We start from the raw sequence: 20,527 nt of genomic DNA, 5'->3' as shown, positions 1-20,527 counted from the left end.
TCAGCTCCGACGGCAAACACAAAAGCCTCGGGACCTGCCCTTGGCTCCCAGAGCCAGATAAGCAGGGGCCCCCGGGTCTGGTGGCACCACCGCCTCGGCGGGGAAACGCCGCCGAGCTCCAGCGCTCCCCTCTCCTTTCCCGGGCTGGATGCACGCACAAGCCTCCTCCTGCCTGCATCCAATCGGGGCTCTCCAAGACGCACAAGGGCCAGCACAACACACGGTGCCGAAACAAGGGCTAGCAGTGCGGGGGCGACGGCGTCATGACCCCCGACAGGGCAACCTCGGAACACCGAAGGGTCCGGTCGCAGCCCCCGGGAGAACCGGCAGCCAGCCGCGCCACCAACCCCCTCGCGCCGGCGCCCCGCTCTCCTCGGGGCTCGCCAACGGCACCCTAACCGCCGCCCTCTGCGCGCACTTTCGAGCCCCTCAGCCCGGTCGCGGGGCCAACTGACCTCCCTTCCCCGGAGACCGGCAGCCGGCGAGGAAACCAACTCCTGCCGGCCTTCCCCTCCGCGCCCCGCTCCTTACCGTCTTGGCGGCCTCCGCCCAGGTCCTGCCCTTCTTCCTACGGCCCTTTTCCCTCATGTCGGGTCCTGAACTGACTGGGAGGCTTCCGTGCCCCGGCTCCGGCTGCCTTCCCTTGCCCCGGCTCCGGCTGCCTTCCCTTGCCTGCTGCGCCCTGCACGGCTTTTCCCGCGAGGCGGGGAAAGGTGGGAGAAAAGGGGAAGTCGGACCGGAGAAGCAACTCAGCGGAGGCGCGCAGTGGCGGGGGTGGAGGGCTGTCTACGGGGCGGCCGGTCCTGCTGCTGTTGCCGCTGCTAACGCCGCTGCCATATTGGGGTCTTTTTTTTTTTTTTTTTTTTGGTTTTTCGAGACAGGGTTTCTCTGTGTAGCTTTGCGCCTTTCCTGGAACTCACTCTGTAGTCCAGGCTGGCCTCGAACTCACAGAGATCCGCCTGGCTCTGCCTCCCGAGTGCTGGGATTAAAGGCGTGCGCCACCACCGCCCGGCCACATTGGCTTCTTACTGTACCGGCAGCCGTTACTGTACCGGCAGCCGCTGAGCCCGGCTGCGCGAACCAGTGCGCACTTCCGCGTTCCGGTCCCCCGTCCCCAGTTCCCCCCTCCCAACTTCCCCGCCTCAGCGTCCGGCTGTCTGGAGCGGCTTCGCCACGCCCCTGCACTTCCTGTCTCGGGCCCGCCTCCGGCGCATGCTTGAGATGGAGGGCGGGCCCTCCAGAGTCTGGGGCGGGTCGGATGTTTGGGCGGCCACACCCACCACGAAGATCTGCCGGCAGAAAGGGAATTGGCTCCTTCTGGGGTAAGGCTGATTGAGCGGTTGCTGACCGCCTGTATGCCAGGGGGAACTCTGGAGACTTAAAGAGCCCGACGCTCGCCTAAGGGGTCTTGCCAAGTACCGTTCCGATAAACTTCATGTTGTATTTTATTGTGGTACAGGCTCATGGAGGGAAGGCTGATCTTAAACTCCAGATCCTGTTTTCCCATTATTGGTAATTACAGGCATGCACCACTGTGCCCTTGAGTTCGTTTTTACAAAGCTTGGCTTTTTAAAGATGTACAGCAAGCAGTTCTCGTCTATAATTAATCTCAATAGATGAGATAGGTTAGATTGATGTACCAAACTCTCGCGTGTAGGATGTGGAGAAACCAAAAACCAGATTGTTAGCTCACAAGACTTGCCTCTCAAACTTGGGTGACTTTTTCAGGCCACTAGAAGCCACAGTTACATTTTTACATGTGATTAGTCTCATCAAAGAAATGTCATTTACCTCAGTGAATTCAGCCCATGGCACGGTGCCTGTATGTATCAGGCATCCGATAAATATTTGTTGAACGATTCAGCTATGTCTGGTCAAGGACTATTCATTATTCATAATGTCAGTAATACCCTCTTGAAAAATCCAGAACATGGCATTTACCTCAAGGTTTTTGGTTGGTTGGTTAGTTGACTGATTTTGGTTTTTGATTTTTGGTTTGGCTTCTTTTTTGAGGTGGTTTCTTCGTGTGACTTTGGGTGTCCTGGAACTCACTCTGCAGACCAGGCTAGCCTCGAACTGACAGAGATCCGCCTGCCTCTGCTTCCCAAGTGGTGGGATTAAAGATGTGTGCCACCACCGGCTGACAGTATTTGTTGTAAACAATACAGAATGAATGTATAGGGGGCTAGGAATAAACCTCAAAATCCCTGCCTCTCCTGGATACTGGATATTAAACCTGCAGCCTGGCACAAGCTTTGTACCACTCAGCTGTACTCCCAACCATTTTGTTGTTTTTGAGACAGTCTCCCTAAATTATCCAGTTCTTTTTCTTTTTTTTTTTTCTATTATCAGCTTGGTACAGTACAAATTCTTATCCTAATAGTGAAATGTTTCACTGAAGCTTGCCCAGTGATTGAGTAAAACCAAAACTTATTATAAGCCACAGTCATCCTAGGGTTCCCCCTGCTATGTAGCTTCCCTGGTTCTGTGGGTTGCAGTCTGATTGTTCTTTGCTTTCTATCTAGAATCCACTTATGAGTGAGTACATACCATGTTTGTCCTTCTGGGTTTGGATTACCTCACTCAGGATGATTTTTTCTAGTTCCATCCATTTGCCTGCAAATTTAATTTCATGCTGTCATTGTTTTTCTCTGCTGAGTAGAACTCCATTGTGTATATGTACCACATTTTCTTAATGCATTCTTCAGTTGACAGGCATCTAGGTTGTTTCCAGGTTCTGGCTATTGTGAATAATGCTTCTATGAACATAGTTGAGCATGTATCTTTGTGGTATGAATCAGCATTCCTTGGGTATGTTCCCAAGAGTGGTATAGCTGGGTCTTGAGGTAGATCGATTCCCAATTTTCTGAGAAACCGTCATACTGATTTCCACAGTGGTTGTACAAGTTTGCACTCCCACCAGCAGTGGAGGAGTGTTCCCTTTGCTCCGCATCCCCTCCAACATAGAATGTCATTCGTGTTTTTGATCATAGCCATTCTGACAGGAGTAAGGTGGTATCTCAGAGTCGTTTTGATTTGCATTTCTCTGATGACTAAGGATGTTGACCATTTCTTTAAATGTCTTTCAGCCATTTGAGAGTCTTCTTTTGAGAATTCTGATTTGGGAAGGCTAATGCTACAGGTGAAAGGTGCTTTGTCTTTTCTCTACTTCTCTCCAGCTTGGACTTTTCTCTATAAGTTTGAAAATTATAGAACAAAGCCAAGACATCAGGCAAGGGAAATACCTAGCAAGATTCATATTTTCTAGGTAGCATCATAAACAAGAAGATCAACATTAAAGGTGGCCAGTCTAAACTGTGAACAAAAATCATTGTCTTTGGCATGCATTGGAACATCCTTATTTGGGGATGGAGTGCTCGCATGTCCTCACATAGCCCAGGCTAGTCTGGAACTGACTATTTAGCCAGAGCTGGCTGTGAACGCCTAGCTTTCTTGCCTCTACCTCCCAAGAGCTGGAGTGACAAGCAGATTACCCCATCTGGCTTTATTTTTACTTTTTGGTTTTTGAGACAAGTCTCACTGTGTAGCTGTGGCTGGCCTGGAACTTGTTAAGTAGAGACTGGCCTGGAACTTGCTAAATAGATATCCACATGCCGGCTCATTCCTACCTTTTAAGAGTCGCACATGCAGGGCTGGGGTGATTGGCTCAGCAGTTAGAGCACTTGTTGTTCTTGCAGAGGATCTGGTTCCTTTCCCAGCACTCACATAGCAGCTCACAACCATCTGTAAGTTCATGAGGGGACCCCATGCCCCTTCCTGGCCTCTGCAGGTACTAGGCACCACACAGTGCACAGGTGTACATGGAAGCAAAGCACCCATTCATGTAAAATGAAGATGGGGTTTTTTTGTTCTTTTAAATACATTTTTGAACAAAGCTACCCCTGGTGCAGAAACCCTTTGAGCAATGGCTCTTGCCAGTGCTTTTGTCTGTTAATGGCCATGCCAAAAAATTAAGGTTAGTTCAAATAATGCAGAAATATCTTAAATAGTAATCATAAAATTCCATTGTCAGTAGCTCCCTAGGTAAATGTGAATAGTCTGACCTTACTCTACAGTCTCCATAGTAACAGAGGTTGACAACTAGATGATAGCAGATTCAGCATTGTTTTTGATCTGCCTTTGATTCATCGCTCTTCTAGAAATGAGGACAGTATCGGCCGTTTCTCCTTGAATTATACTCTGATGAGACAGTCTCTGAAGTTATCACCTAACTGTAGAGAGTCTATAAACTGGGAGGAGAGTGGTTTTGAACGGGAAGTGGGAGTGTGCACGTAACTCAGGTTTACTGGAGCAGCTCGGATAGTCTTAAGAAATGGGTAAATGCTGAGCTACCAGTAATACAGAATAACAGTTTCTCTTAGGATCTAGATTTATTATTTTTGGATCATTCATAGTATAATATCCTTAAAATGTTAGGTATGTATTACATATTTGTGAGTTTTTATACTCCTGTGGAAATGAATGCGGCAGACCTATAGCCTGATAGGAATAGCTGCATCATTCAACAAGGCAGTTCTAAGCTTAGCTGAGGCAGGAGGACTTGGAAATGGAATGCTTCCTGGGCTACCACACATGACTCTGTCTCAAGGAGGAAGAAATAAATAAAAATGAAGGGACTGGAGAATTGACTAGCAGGTACACTTGTGGCTAAGCTTCCTAACCTGAGTTTGAACCTTGGAACCTCCATGGTAGAAAGAGAGCACTGACTTCCTAAGGCTGTCCTCTGACTTCCACAGACATGCTTCTACACACACATAAAGAAAGGCAGTTCTAGGATGAGTGAGTTAGCACACATTCAAGCTCCTAGCATTTGACAGGCAGAAGCAGGAGGATTGCAGCGAGTTCAAGGTCAGCCTGGACCATAGTATGATTTCTAGGCCAGCCAGCACCATGCAGTGAGACACATTGTGAAAAGATTTTAAACAGATAAAAATATTGAAAAGACAGTCCTACTTATCAATACAGCGATCTAATTGTGGCTGTTCATTTTTCTTATTTGGGGTTTTGACTCTGAGTTTGACATCATGATTTGAAATGCATTGTAAGACAGGACGAACATTGAGATAGTATCAAAACCCACTTCCTTTTTATGTGCAAAAATATAGAGCTCTGACAGCAAAACTGATACTTTTAGTTGAAAATTGATAGAAACTCTTGATATGTATACCTTTCAGCCAAATAGGAACAGACTAGAACTCAGAAACTCAGTCCAGTATTGAATCTAGCTTATTGATTTATATGTAAAGTAGAGGAAAGTACTAGTTTGTAGTTTTGGTTTTTAGCTTTCAGACAGGAAACATGTTCAGAGAAGAGCTTAATGGAATTTCAAGTCAAGGTAAGGTGGAATAATGTCAGAAAAACTACTAGTAAAATCAACTATTTCTCATCCAAGTACTAACCAGGCCCGACCCTGCTTAGCTCCCGAGATCAGACGAGATCGGGCGCGTTCAGGGTGGCGGCGCACGCCTTTAATCCCAGCACTCGGGAGGCAGAGCCAGGCGGATCTCTGTGAGTTCGAGGCCTGCCTGGGCTACCAAGTGAGTTCCAGGAAAGGCGCAAAGCTACACAGAGAAACCCTGTCTCAAAAAACAAACAAACAAAAAAATCAACTGTCTCTCTTATTGTTTTATGGTCATAGCTAAGGGAAATTTCTGTTTTTCCCCCAAATGTTATAAATACTATAATATGAAACAGCTGCATGGATAATTGTTTTGTTTTCTTTTGTTTTCTTCCTTGGAGACAGGATCTCTTTATATAACCGTGGCTGTCCTGGAACTTATATAGACCAGACTAGCCTTGAACTGACAGATCCTCCTGCCTCTGCCTCCCAAGTGCTGGGATTTAAGATGCTGCATGGTTATAGTTTTTATCTTGTTATAAGGAAAAGTTGTGAGATTTGGTTTGCTTTTGCTATTTTTAAGGGAAAAAAAATGAGTTAGTAAAATACTCCTTTTCATTGTAAGGGATCCCTGTTTCCCAGAGCACATGACTGTTAGCATATATTCAAGACTTTTTTTTTTTTTTTTTAAATCAGTAATTTACTAACTGGAGTTAGAAAATACGGTAAATCCACCAGCCCTCTGGCATTTTTTTTTTTATATGTGCTAAGTTAGTGAATGGGGAAGATTGGGTTCTCTTTCAAATGCATCCTAGAAACGAAACTTGTGACAAAGTTAACTTAGGTTGAAAGACTTCTGGGAGATGTTCTTGTTGATAGTGGCTGAGGTGAAGGTTTGGGCGCAGCCTGTGTTAAAGATGGCCGTACTATTAGGACTGAGGCTTTAAGGATAACCAGAAGCAAGGGAAAAAGCTTCTGTCTCCCAAGTGATAGAATTAAAGGCCTGTGCCACCAGGCCAGGCTTGATTTTTATTTAAACATTTCAAATGTATGTTTCAAATGTCCGTAAGTTGATAGTAATACTTTAAAAACTTATGCCAGTGGTAGTGGTGATGATGGTGCACACCTTTAATCCCAACACTTGGGAGGCAGAGGCAGGTGGATATCCATGAGTTTGAGACCAGCATGGTCTACAAAGCAAGTTCCAGGACAGCCAGGTGCTGTGGGATGGTCTGTATGTCAAGTGTGTTGCTGATTGGTCAGTAAATAAATCACTGATTGGCCATTGGCTAGGCAGGAAGTATAGGCGGGACAAGGAGAAGAATTCTGGGAAGTGGAAGGCTGAGAGGGAGACACTGCCAGCCGCCACAATGACAAGCCGCATGTGAAGATCCCGGTAAGCCACGAGCCATGTGGCAAGGTATAGATTTATAGAAATGGATTAATTTAAGCTGTAAGAACAGTTAGCAAGAAGCCTGCCATGGCCATACAGTTTGTAACCAATATTAGTCTCTGTGTTTACTTGGTCGGGTCTGAGCGGCTGTGGGGCTGGTGGGTGAGAGATTTGTCCTGACTGTGGGCCAGGCAGGAAAACTCTAGCTACAGTCAGGGTTACACAGAGAAACACTGTCTCAAAAACAGAACAAAACAAAACAAAACTTAGTTACTATATTGTTCCTGAAGCAGCAAATTACCACAAACTGTGTGGCTTAAGTAACACAAATTTGTTCTCTCACAGTTCTGAAAGCCACGAGTTTGTAAGCCCAAGAGTCAGCAAGGATGCTATCCCTCCAGAGGATTTCAGAGAGACTCTTCTGTTCCTTGCCTTTTCTGGCTTCCTGTGATGGCCAACTAACTTGCATTATGGCCACTTTATTCTAACCTGGCTTTTTCTTCACCTTCTCTAAATCTGTCTTCACTGTGTCTCTTATAAAAATACTTTGTTGTGTGGGATGTGATAACACACAACTTTAATACTAATGCTTGGGAGGCAGAGGCAGGCGGATCTCTCAGAGTTCAAGGCCAGCTAGGGCTGTAAATTGAGACCCTGTCTTGAAAAGTAAAAAATACGTTAAGACTGACTGGCATAATCTAGGTAATCTAATCATAAGATATTTAGCCCTTTCACCAATAAAGCAGTGTTCACAGGCTCTGAGAATTCGGACATTAGCACATGTTTTCAGTGGTCACCACTGTGAGCTACTCCAGGTACTTATTCATTGTTCTGAAAATAAGATTTAAATCTTGCCTTTGCTCCATACTAGCTTTGTATCTTTTCTCAAGCTGATTCAGTTTTTTTGAGAAGTAAATACAGGTAATGAGAACATACATAGCAGCCAATGTGTATCTTTGTACTGTTTTATTTGCACAGAAAAGAATGTAATGATGCAAACCTAGTTATTTAGATTTAGTTATCTCTGGAAATAGAATTTCAGGAGCTTGGAATAGAAAAGAGAACTTATACTTTTGTTAGAAGATAGAAGAGTTGATCAAAATCTTGTTAAATAAACCTAATATAGTTTTACGCACATAGAAAGACTTGCTTGCTATTACTAAATTGTAGAAGGGAATTTTAAGAGAGGTTTTTCAGCATGTGTTTAAGTCTCGTTTGCACTTTGAAGCATTTGAAAAGAAGAGTGTTTTAAGTTTCATAGATGATGAGACTAGAACTTACCATAATTTAAGCCCTTATTGATGGGTCCTATAATTTTCACCATATATTTGAGTTGACTTAGTGATAGTTTTGTGCTTTTGTTTGTTAGAAAAGACATTTACCTTAAGGAAGAACCTTCCAAGTAACATGTCAACATGTCTTGCTTTTTTTTTGGTTTTTTGAGACAGGGTTTCTCTGTGTAGTTTTGCACCTTTCCTGGAACTCACTTTGTAGCCCAGGCTGGCCTCGAACTCACAGAGATCCACCTGCCTCTGCCTCCCAAGTGCTGGGAATAAAGGCGTGCGCCACCACCGCCCGGCATGTCTTGCTTATTACAGATAGCTTCATTGTCTTTTTAAGACAATGAAGTATGATTCTTAGATTCTTTAGTAGGGTAGTTCTGAATGTTTGCTGTTTGTAACTAGGCAATTTTTAGAGGTAAGAAAATATATATTACAAAATTTTTACAAGGCTTTGGGAAAAAAAAAACACAGTTGATTATTAATAGTTTTACCTTGTATTTTCATATGTTCTCTGTCATATCATTGACCAAATAAAAAAGACATAACAACACATGCTGTCAGTTATATAGAGAAAGTGGAACCCTCTTGCATTCCTGCTAGAATTGTTATCACTTCGTGAACAGCACAGCAGTTTCTCAAGAAAATTAAGCACAGAGTTACCATAAGACCCTGCAGTTCCTTCTTGGATTGAACTCAAGAAATTGGAGAGCTGTGGATAATGAGGCGTGCAAACACGAATTTAGGTTCCCCAAATCCAAGGGCTTTTGTTTGTTTGATTTTTAATTTTTTTTTGTCATACCATACATTTTGATCATATTCTTTCCAATCCCCCAACTCTTCCTAGATCTTCCTGCCCCACCTACCCACCCTACTTCATGTTCACTACCCACCCCCCAAAAAAACCCAAGAGTAGACAAAAAAAAAGCAAAGGTCAGACAAACAAACAAACCCAATAAGACAGAACACACACACACACACACACACACACACACACACACACACACACGCAAAACAAACAAACAAAACATGGAGTCATGCAGGAGGGAGAGCAAGAAAGAATGTTTAAGAAGCTGAACCAAGCAGGTTGGTGCACACATACAATCCCAGAAGATTACCAGGAGTTAGACTACAGAATGAGAGCTAAGCTATAGTTGTAGGTCTGTTTCTCAAAAAACAAACAAACGAAAAACCAAAAACAAAAAGGAAAAAAAAACAAAGAAAGCAGGAGCGCCAGGCAGTGGTGGCACACACCTTTAATCCCAGCACTTGGGCGGCAGAGGCATGTGGATCTCTGTGAGTTCGAGGCCAGCCTGGTCTACAGAGCGAGATCCAGGACAGGCACCAAAACTACACAGAGAAACCCTGTCTCAAAAAACACAACAAAGAAAGACAGGGGCAACCCCACCTGAAAGTATATATACAGAAAGAGTGTTGTTCTCAATATTGTTCTTATTTGACAGTTGATGAATATAAACAAAATGTGAATGGATAGTTATTCAACCATGAAATGGAGTATTCCTGTCAGAATGTAAATGAATCTTCAAAAGATTGCACTATTGAAAAAAAATTCACTCACAGAACATTTTATTATTCCATCATATCAAACATAGAACCTTAGATAGATCCATAGAGACAAATAGTAGGTAGGTAATTGGCTAGGATTAGGGGCAAAGTAGAGGAGTAGAACAGTGGCCAGCCAACACATGTGCTCTTTGGGATGGGATGGTGAAAATTGATGGTGGTAATTGTTGCATAGTTTTGCAGATATGAATTGTACACTTTAAACAGGCAAATGACCTTAAATACTTTTATGTTTTATTTTATAGTTTGTCAACATCTAATACACATTGAGAATACATTTTCCTTCTGTTGCTCAGTCATTTCAAGATTTACCTAGCTCATTTTTCTTAAAACATATTCTATGTGTATGTGTACATGCTTACATTTGTTTATATATATACTACATAGGCCAGAAAGAAATATTAGATGACCTGGAACTGGGGTTCCATACAGGCAGTTGTGAGCCACCTGATGTGGGTGTTGGCAAACAGAGCAGTAAGCATTCTTAACTTCTGAGCCATCTCTATATTTAGCTCAATCTCTTTTTTTTTTTTTGTGGTAGATTATAGGTGCTTTTTTTAAAGCTGATTGTTATATCAGTTCCTTCCCATGTATATAAACATGATATTTATGAAGATAAGGATACAGAACCAAAGTTAAATTGTCTTACTATTAGGACATTTAAGAGTAAAGTGGTATGTTGTACTCTAGGCGTTGCTTATTTCACTATGTATATTTCTTATTTTTGTGTCAGATATCTAGGAGCACATACTTAATGTGTCTTAAATCTTCATGGTCTTAACCATGCAATACCATTTTGCTATAAATGTTTTCAGGTCAAGTATTTAAAAAGAAAATATTAGGCAAAATGTATCCTTCAAGAGTCATCTCTAGGTTCTTTCCTCTCTTAAATTGAACTTCCTTGCTCTCACATGAGATGTCTGAACCAACAATTTTCGTCTTTTTCCTTAACTAACATAAGATGTATTCATTGAACTTGTAGAAGACATGAGTTTGGTTCCCAGCATCCACAATTGGGCTGTTCACAGTGCCTATAACTCCATCACTAGAGGATCTGATGCTCTGTTTTGGCTTCCATGGGCAATGTCCTCAGATGTGTACATATGTGTTTGTGATCATGCGTGCGTGCGTATGCACACACACACACACACACACACACACACACATACACACACACACACACACACACACACACCTTACTTTAAAATGGGGCTGGAGAGGTGGCTCAATAGAGTCCTGGCTGCTCTTCCAGAGGACCCAGGTTTAATATCTATCACCCCCATGGCACCTCACAACTATCTGTAACCTCTTTCCAGGTGATGCCACACCCTCTTCTGGCCTCTGTGGGCAGTAGACATTGCATGGATGTAAAAAATAAAATTTTAAATGTGCTCACATAATGTTAAAGTTTATAGAGCATAAGCATGGGCCTGCCATGACTTCAGTGTAGTCAGTTTCCAGCTATGCAAAGCAGATGTGGATGGCATAGGAAGTGGTTGTTTCCAGTAGAGAAGTCTTCAAAACCCCTCTTGAACAGATAAACCTAAAACTTGGGGCATGAGGGAAGGAATGACAGGGTGAAAACAATGCAAGAATTTTCAAGTAGAAATGGCCTTATTGTCTTCAGTTTAAACTTTTCATAACTTCCCACCATGTTGTTGTTGTTATTCATTTTCAAGTTTACCGTAGGACCACAGATACTACAGTTCTAATTTGATAACATGATTTACATGACTTCCGGCTTCTTTAATCACTTCTCATATATTTAACAATGAGAAGTAATCTATACTAATACTCGCCCCTTCCCCGTCCTATCATCCTGCACTAGAACTTTCTGAGGAAATAAACTGAAAAGGGAGACTGTTTGCAGGACAACTCCAAAGAGAAGATCCTTTCCTAAAGTGTTTGGTCACAGTTGTTAACAGGTAGCAGCATATGATCTGGGGAAGGAGTGGTGCCTGATAACAACTCTGATAACAAATGTTTCCTTGTCAATTTTTCCCTAGTATCATCTAGACTGTCACAGCCATCCTCTCCCCAGTCAGGCTGCCCATCACCTACCATTCCAGCAAGTAAAGTCATTTCTCCATCACAGAAGCACAGCAAAAAGGCATTGAAGCAGGTAAGCATTAAGTCTCTGTTTATCAGAAGAATAATCTAATTAAAAATAATTAGGAAAGCTGGGCTGTGGTGGCACATGCCTGTAATCTCAGCATTCAGGAGACAGACAGGTGGATCTCTGTGAGTTTGAGACCGGCCTGGTCTACAGAATGAGTTCCAGGACAGCCAGGGCTACACAGAAAACCTGTCTAGAAAAAAAAACCAAAACAAATAATTAATAATAATAATAATAATAATAATAATAATAATAATGAGAGCTACATGGTGTTTCACGCCTTTAGTTCTGTTGTGTAATAGACAATGATGTATCGAGGTCCTTTTTCAATAAAACACTTCATCAAATCTTCTGTTAATTACTGAAAATTTATTGAAAGCTTTTAGATTCATGTCTTTACAGGGTAAATGTCCATAATCTGCTAATTTGCTGTTAGTAATTTTTGTACTCTGTATGTATCACCCATTGTATGTAGGGTTTAAAATGGTTTTGAAGACCCAGATTTTTTCCTAGTTTGCTAAGGTATGTGTTCTGAATCATGAATAGGTGTTTACATTTTCAGAGATTTTCTTATGTGTGTCTGGTTGTTTTGGGGGTACTGAGGATGAAACTCATCACTCATTGAGCAAATACTTCTCACACTGAGCCACATTCCCGATCCTCAGGTTTGTTTGCTTTGGAGCTTATTGTAATGATCAGGTAGATTTTTTACTTTTAATCTAATATATAGAATCATATTGCTAGATTTCCTAATATTGCACTAATTGTAAGAATGGAATAGAACCTATGTGTTTATTCTTTACATAGCTTGTGCAAATTTTTTTTTTTTAATTTTAGTTTTTAAGCCGGCTGTGGTGGCACATGCCTTTAAGAACACTCCAGGGGCAGGCACATCTCTGTGAATTTGAGGCCAGCCTGGACTACAAAGTGAATTCCAGGACAGCTAGGGCTGTTACACAGAGAGACCCTGTCTGAAAAAACCATAAATAAATAATAACTGAGTTTCTAGTCAGCTGTGTTTTGTAGCACACATCTGTAATCCTGTTACATTGGAGGCTGAGGTCGGGAGGGAAGAGCTTGAAACCATCACGGATTGTACAAGTAGCAAGACTCTGTCTTGCAGTATCCTTCTATTGTAGTGCAGTTTTGAAATACAGCATAACATAAACTGTGGAGTTGTTTATTTTATTCTAGATTTGGGGAGAAAGTTGTAGAAATTATCTTTACTCCCTAGGTTGAATAAATAGTACGTAAGAATCATTTTCCTTGAATTATACTGTTCTTTGTTGTTATTATATTAGTCAATTGATTTGTCTCCTTTTGCATCAATTTTGGGGATTTTTTCTTAGAAAATGGTCCATTTCTGTGCCAGTAAAGTTGCTCAGCCGGTAAAAGCACTTACCCCCAAACCTGAAACCCTGAGTTGATTCCTGGAACCCACATGATGGAAAAGAAAACTACCTCCTTGGCATTGTTTCTTACTTCCATATACATGTCCCCCCCAACTCCATAATATAATAAATACATAAATGTATGTTAAAAAAGAAGTAAATATTGTTTTTACCTGATTTATTGCATGTACTGCTGTAAAGATATATAATGTTTTGTTTTTCATTTGTCCTTGTTCATTTATTTGTTCCCAGTGTTAATTGCCAGTTGAATTTTCTGTTTTATTGGAATTTTCAAAGAGCTGGCTTTGGATTGTTTTTGTTTCGAGATAACACCTTGCTGTGTTGTTTGGATTGGCTCAATATGTATTCCAGGCTGTCCCCCCCCCCCTTCTTTTTCTTTATTTTTCATTCTTGAAATGCTTTGTCTGGTAGCATAGTCACATAATCCCAGTACTCAGGAGGCTGAAACAGGAGGGTTCTAATTTCAAGGCAGCCTGGGTTATATAGCAGCTTCTTCCAAGAAGAATCAATAAATACAAACTGACAAGTAATTAGGAAAACATTAAATAACATAATTTTAGTTTCATAATTTGCTATGAACTAAGAGATTGTATTATATCGAGAATTGACAAGTAAGGTGACAATGGCTACTCATATACTGATGCAGTGTAGTAAAAAACAATCATTAAATAGAAATGATTGAATATAGGACCTTGTGCGTGCTAGGCAAGTACTCTGTCCCTGAGCTATATACCCAGCCACTATAGCTCTATTGGAGAAAATTTTATAATATCTATTAAATTTTAAATGTTCATGCTTCATGAACATGTGATTAAACAGTTTAGTGCTTATGTTAAGAAAGATACACAGAAAAATATTAGCATAACAATTTATTAATAGTAAGAAATAGCAAACGGCCTAACTTTTACATAAATTTTATCATATAATTTGTATATATTGCATATATTTGTTACTCATATGTGTCTAAGATAAATCATTTCGGGGACTGTATAAACATTTGTGAAAGATGGACAGTTGTAGAGGGTTAGAAGCTTATGCTGTAAAAGGTTGTGCTATGCAGTTAAGAGATGAAGAAATAACCAAAAATATACTGCTCTCACAGAACACCCAGTTTTAGTTCCCAGAAACTGCACTGGCTGACAATTGCTTGTCATTTTAGCTCCAGGGAAGTCATAGTTCTCTTCTGATCTTAATAGGTGCTGTAGTCATGTGCACAAATGCATACATTACCTATAACTAAAAACAAAAATAAAGGGTTTGAAGATATGGCTCATTGATTAAGAGTGCTTTTTCTTCTCACAGAAGACCTAGGTTTCCAACACCTACATCAGATCACTTACAGTTTAGCTCCAATTCCAGGGGTCTGATTCCTTTTTGCCTCTACAGACACCTGCACACACATAGCATATACTTAAGATACACATATAAAATTAAATAATTAAATCTTAAAATGTTTTAGGGTCTAGAGAGATGCTCAAGGGTTCAAAGCACTGGCTGATCTTTGTTGAAAGCCAGTAGAATATATCAAAGATGAGGGCAGAATATAAGGACTTGAAGGATACAGTTAAGCGGTTGGAACATCCAGGCACTGGCAAGGATAAGTTAATAAGAAACTAGCATTCAAGATGATTGTAACTCTCTGAAAGCAGAGAATCAATGAACTGTGTATAGAAGAAATTCATGATAAAGGCATAAAAAATATCTCCAGGAAAATCATAATGGAAAATAATCTGTGAAAAGAGATATCCACTCAGATACAGGCAGCATTTAGAACAGTAAACAAAGGAGAACCTGCCCATATCATTAACTGTCAAAACATTAAATATACAGAACAAAGAAAGTGTCTTGAAAGCTGCAGGGAAAAACATCAGTTTGCCTGAAAGAGTAAATCCATCAATATTACTCCAATACTGAAAACAGACACAGAAAAACATACATGCACACGCAGAAGGATGTGTGGGTTGGTGGGGGTGTTATATAGACAGTCTTCCTGGTGAACATACATACAAACATTTTCAATAAAATACTCGCAGGCCATATTCAAGAACATAGCAAGGGTTGTAGATGTAACTCACTTGGCAGAGTGCTTACCTAATATACATGAAGCCTGGTATTGCATCTCGTAAAACTTAAAACTGCAAGACGGTGGCACACACCTGTAATCCCCGCACATAGGACATGAAGGTAGGAGAAGCAGTTCAGTCACCCTCAGGCTTATAGCCAGCTTATTATACATAAGACTGTGTGACCGTGAAAATTTGTGTAAAACATCAGCTACAGGGTTGCTTCATAATACACAAATTAACAAGTCTAATACATCACATAAATGCACCCTAGTGTAGAAATTAAGCATCCCAATGTATGTAGAAAGGACTTCTGACAAAATTTGACATTTGTTCCATAGTGTTGAATTCACGAGGCTCTGAATGGAAGGAAAGTGCCTCCACATAATAATGGTTATATACTATAAATATACTCTAGTATTATACAAAGTGTGAAAAAATTCAAAATATTTCCACTAAACTCAGATACAAGTATGTCTACCCTCTCTACCTTTAATTAGTATAGTACTTAAACTCTCTTTTAAAACAGCAATAAAATGTAAAATCTGTAAAAACCTTAAAACCAGTAAACATCTTAAAACATGTAAGAAAGAGCTGGGCGTTGGTGGTGCCTGCCTTTAATCCTAGCACTGGGAGGCAGAGGCAGATGGATCTCTGTAAGTGAATTCCAGGATAGCCTCCAAAGCTACACAGAGAAACTGTCTCGTGGGGAAAAAAAAAAAAAAAGAAAGAAAATTAAGACTTCAACATCTAAAAAAGGAATTGAAGATGCTAGAAAATGGATAGATATCTATTGTGAATGATGGTGCTACCAGATGAAATAAATATATATGTTCAGTATAAGTTCGGTACAGTCTCCACAAAAATTTCATGTGCCTTCTTACAGAACTAGAAAACAACTTTAAAATTTATATGGAGACGTAATACCTGAATATGAAGAGCCAAAGCAATTCTAGGCGATAAGAATGCTGGGAGCATTACTGTACTCGATTTCAAGTTGTACTACAGAGCCATTGTAACAAAACCATGACACTGACATACATACAGATCAATGCAACTGAATAGAGGACATGCAATGTAAATCCACAGCGGAGAAGAGGCAACCTCTTAACAGATGATTCTGGGCAAACTACTTATCCATGTGTAGAAGAACAAAATTAGATCCCTTTCAGAAATACTAACTCCCAATGGATGGAAAGACCCTAATATAAAACCTGAAACATTTAGAAGAACAAGGAGAAACAGTTCCAGGGCATATGCAAGGACTTTCTGAAATCAGTAGAGGTTTCTCAAAAGATTTAAATTGGGAGGCTAGAACGATGATTCAGCAGTTAGGAATACTGGCTACTCTTGCAGAGGACTGAGATTCGATCCCCTGAACCCAAACTGGCTAACCACTGCTTGTCAGTCCAGTTCCAGAGGGATCTAATGCACTCTCTGGCCTCCACAGACACAAGTACACAGACACATGCAGACCAAACACCCATACTCATAGAATAAAAATAAACCTATAACCCAGCTAAGTAGCTTGGTATCAGTTCTGTGACACCCTCTCCCCCAGGGGGAAAAAAGCGCTGTCTGAACAGCTTAAGGGAGGAACAGTTTGTTCTGGTTTTCATTTACATGCCTGTCATGAGAGGTCTGCGTTGATGTCAAAGACATGAGGCAGCTGCTCTCACCTACGATGTGGAGGGTCTTCTCAAAGTAGTGAACCCAGTCTAGAAATCCTCACGGACTTGTCCCGCATTTGTCTCCTAGAGGAGACTAGATGCTGTCACCTTGACGGTGTTAATGTCACAGATCCCGAGGACCCTGGCGGGAACACCTGCATCCAGTGTTGATTGCAGCCGCATTCCCAGTAATGAAGTTGTGGAATCCACCCAGGTGTCCCAACTGGATAAACAGTGTATATACAATGTCATTTGTTTTCGGCCATACAAAGAACAAACTTAAAGCATTTGCAGAAACATGGATGATAAATAAATGGATTAATCTAGTCCATGAAACGCAAATACTAGTTTTTCTCTCATTTTTTGGTGCTTAGGCTGTATATAGACATATAATACCAAGGTTATACATATAACATGTGAACAGACACAAAACTGTCCAGGGTGCTAAGAAAAGATATGAAGTAAAATACACTTTACCTACAGTACATACTTACATGAAAATATCCTTAGTTGTATAATGCCTAAAAAATACTTTTAAATCCTAAGGGCCAATGAGATAAATCACTGGATAGAGATACTGCCAAGCCCAGTGACCTGAGTTTTGTCCTTTGGACCCACATGATGAAGAACACCAGCTCCAGCAAGTTAGCCTCTGACTGCTACACTCATGCCCCTGTGCATATTCTTAGAGAAGTTTGACTACAGTATGTAGATAATAGTGCTGTTCACAAAATGCACAAAAGTAGTGCTATATTTAGTAGAAGTGTGTATGAAGAAGTTTAATAAGTAAAAATAAATTGACCAGTGCAGTTGGATTGCCCATTAAAACTTAAGTGATAGTCAAAAAAGAATTTGGCTTTGAATTTAAATTAATAATTTTTAAAAATGTATTTTTTGTTTTTTCTGAAGGATTAGAACTCATAATTTTAATTTTTTGAGATTGACTGTTATTGTATCGTGTTGGCTGCCCTGAAACTCAAAGATTTTGAGTTTCTGCCTCCGCCTCCTGAAAACTATGATTAAAGATGTGGGCCACCATTCCTGGCCCCGAGTCCACAAACATTTTAAAAAATGTGAATTTCAAAGTATTTAAAAGTTGTTTTATTGAAAATTGTTTGTAGGACAGGCATAGTGTCACACACAGAGCCGCTATGTTGGTGTTGGGAACTGAACCTGCATCCTCTGCAAGAATCATCTCCTCCGCCCTTTTTATCTGTGCGTGCGTGCATGCGTGCGTGCGTGCGTGCGTGCGTGTGTGTGTGTGTGTGTGTGTGTGTGTGTGTGTCTTTGCACACACATGTATCCACATGGGGGTCAGAGAACAACTTTTGGGAGTCACTTCTCTTCTTCCATGGTACGGGTCCTAGGGATCCACCTCTGACCCACTGAGCCATCTCCCAGACCCTCTTTCTTTTTAAATGGTCACTCTAAATAATATCGTGTTAACTCTGTTAATTAAGAACCTCTTAGAAATAAAAATGAGCTAAAATGGCCAGAAGGAACTAACTGCTGTTGTTAGAACCTACACTGCTGTGTCCTTTGCTCTCTGTTTATTTCATTGCTGTAAGTAGCTAAGACTTTATCATTTGGGCAAGTCTCTTCACTCTTACTCAAGGTAATACAAATACTTATTAAACTGTAACACCTGTGAAGCATAAATAATACAGATAATTGCTCTTTTCCATAGAATCAATGCTTAGAATTCTGTTTTCAGAAATGATAAAAGTGTGTAATTCTCAATTAGAAGATTGTAAATCCCTTGCCTTGCTGCTGATTTTTAAGTTCTGAAGAAAATCTAATGATTTTTCCTTACAGCTGTATATAATGGAATAATCTTGTCCTCCCAAAGTACCCAAATTCCATAGGTCCTATAGGCTTGTGTCAGTTTTGTTAAATTTAGGCTTTTGTTTGTGTTGAATAGATGCCAGAGTAGTTCTCGCCATAAGAGATGTCCCTCACTGAAAACCAGCTTGTTTCTTACTACCAGTTTTTCTTTATAGGCCCTGAAGCAACAACAGCAGCAGCAGCAGCAGCAGCAGCAGCAGCAGCAGCAGCAATGCAGGCCAAGCATGTCCATCTCCAATCAACAGCTCTCTATCAAGACTGTCAAAGCAGCTGGGGACCCTCTCCCTGCCAAACCTGGTAGGCAGTTGACTCGTCTTCTCTCCCAGTGGAAGTGTCTTTTTACCAGCATATTTGTGCTTTTGATGCTGTCAATTTTTATACTGTATTGTTTATTTTTAAATTGCTATTTTACTAGCATAATCTTTCTGCTGCCACAAAACTGATATAAATCTTAGGATAGGACTGGATGGTGGTGGCACACGCCTTTAATCCCAGCACTGAGAGGCAGAGGCAAGCAGATTTATGACTTCAAGGCCAGCCTAGTCTACAGAACTAGCTCTAGGATAGCCAAGGCTACACAGAGAAACGCAGTCTCAAAAAACAAAACAACAACAACAAAAAACACACCCCAAAAATTCTAAGATAAATAGGAAATATTTTCATATAAAATTATTGTATACTTGATTAAAAGTGCAGGAGTGAGATTTGGAAGCCTATATTCATTAACCTTATAAATCTGTTGTTTCCAAGGTCAAGGTGAACTCTGTCTCTGTGTGTATATGTAGGCAGGTACGTGTGTGTACATGCTTGTTGAGGTCAGAGGATAGCCTCATGTCATTTTCCTGTACCACCTATCTTCTGGTGGTCTTGTTTTTTGTATCATTTTGGACAGGGTCTCTCACTGGCCTGGGACTTGTGGTTTAGGCTAAACTGGCTGACCAGCAAACCTCAAGAATCTTCCTGTCTCCACTTCTTGGCGCTGGCATTTCAAGTGTGCTGTGCTTATTTTGGCTCTTTATGTGGTTTCTGAGGATCAAACATAGGTCCTTATGCAAACTTAGGGAACAAGTAGTTTTTGGACTTAGCCATTATGTAGCCCCAAAGTGAACTCTTTCCCAATGCCGGCATTTAAAATAATGAAGATGGGTCTGGAGAAATGGCTCAGTCATGAAGAACATGTACTGATCGGATTCCATCTTCTGGTACCTGTGGACAATGGGCATACAGTTGGGGCAATAATATACGTGTAGACAACAACACGCTCGTACACATAAAAACAAAATAAATTTTAAAATAAAAAGCAAAAAATGAAGTATGGGGCTTTCTAAAAATAGATACTCTTTAGTTTACATTGGATATGTTTACATGGACTTTGTGTATTTGTTGTTACTTCTTTGTTTTTTATTTTATTTTGCCACAGACTTTTTTTTTTTTTGAGACAGGGTCTCTGTGTAGCTTTTGCGTCTTTCCTGGAACTCACTCTGTAGCCCAGGCTGGCCTTGAACTCAAAGAGATCCACCTGGTTCTGCCTCGCAGACTTTGTTTTGTATTATATAGTTCAATTGAATGCCATAAGCTGATTCTAGGGACTGCCATCAAAGTCAAAGGTCTGAGTCTTACAAATCTTTTCATTCTTTTTAATATTTGCCATTGGAGATAATAATGTAAGAGGAGAATGTAAGGGATTTTATTTTACAAAGTATTCAAGAAGCCTACATTTCTTCATTTATAACTTCTGTAGTTACCATGGAATAATGGTTTGACTTGAATAATGGTTTGATATTTTTTAAATTTAATTTATTTAT

At 40.7% G+C, this 20,527-nt stretch overlaps 1 protein-coding gene across 1 annotated transcript in view; it reads left to right on the top strand.

Annotated features, from left to right (window-relative positions):
• Positions 1-20,527, top strand: part of LOC131897735 (probable serine/threonine-protein kinase DDB_G0281745) — a 49,330-nt gene that overhangs the window by 119 nt on the left and 28,684 nt on the right. Inside the window, exons 2-4 of the mRNA XM_059248725.1 lie at positions 278-553; positions 11,623-11,738; positions 18,878-19,019. Coding sequence (XP_059104708.1) covers positions 278-553; positions 11,623-11,738; positions 18,878-19,019 — 534 coding nt within the window. The remainder of the gene's footprint in view (positions 1-277; positions 554-11,622; positions 11,739-18,877; positions 19,020-20,527) is intronic.

The sequence above is a fragment of the Peromyscus eremicus genome, chromosome 22 (assembly GCF_949786415.1).
Source record: "Peromyscus eremicus chromosome 22, PerEre_H2_v1, whole genome shotgun sequence".
Lineage (NCBI taxonomy): Eukaryota > Metazoa > Chordata > Mammalia > Rodentia > Cricetidae > Peromyscus > Peromyscus eremicus.
The sequence above is the reverse complement of the archived record's forward strand: the minus strand, read 5'-3'. Positions and strand labels throughout refer to the sequence as shown.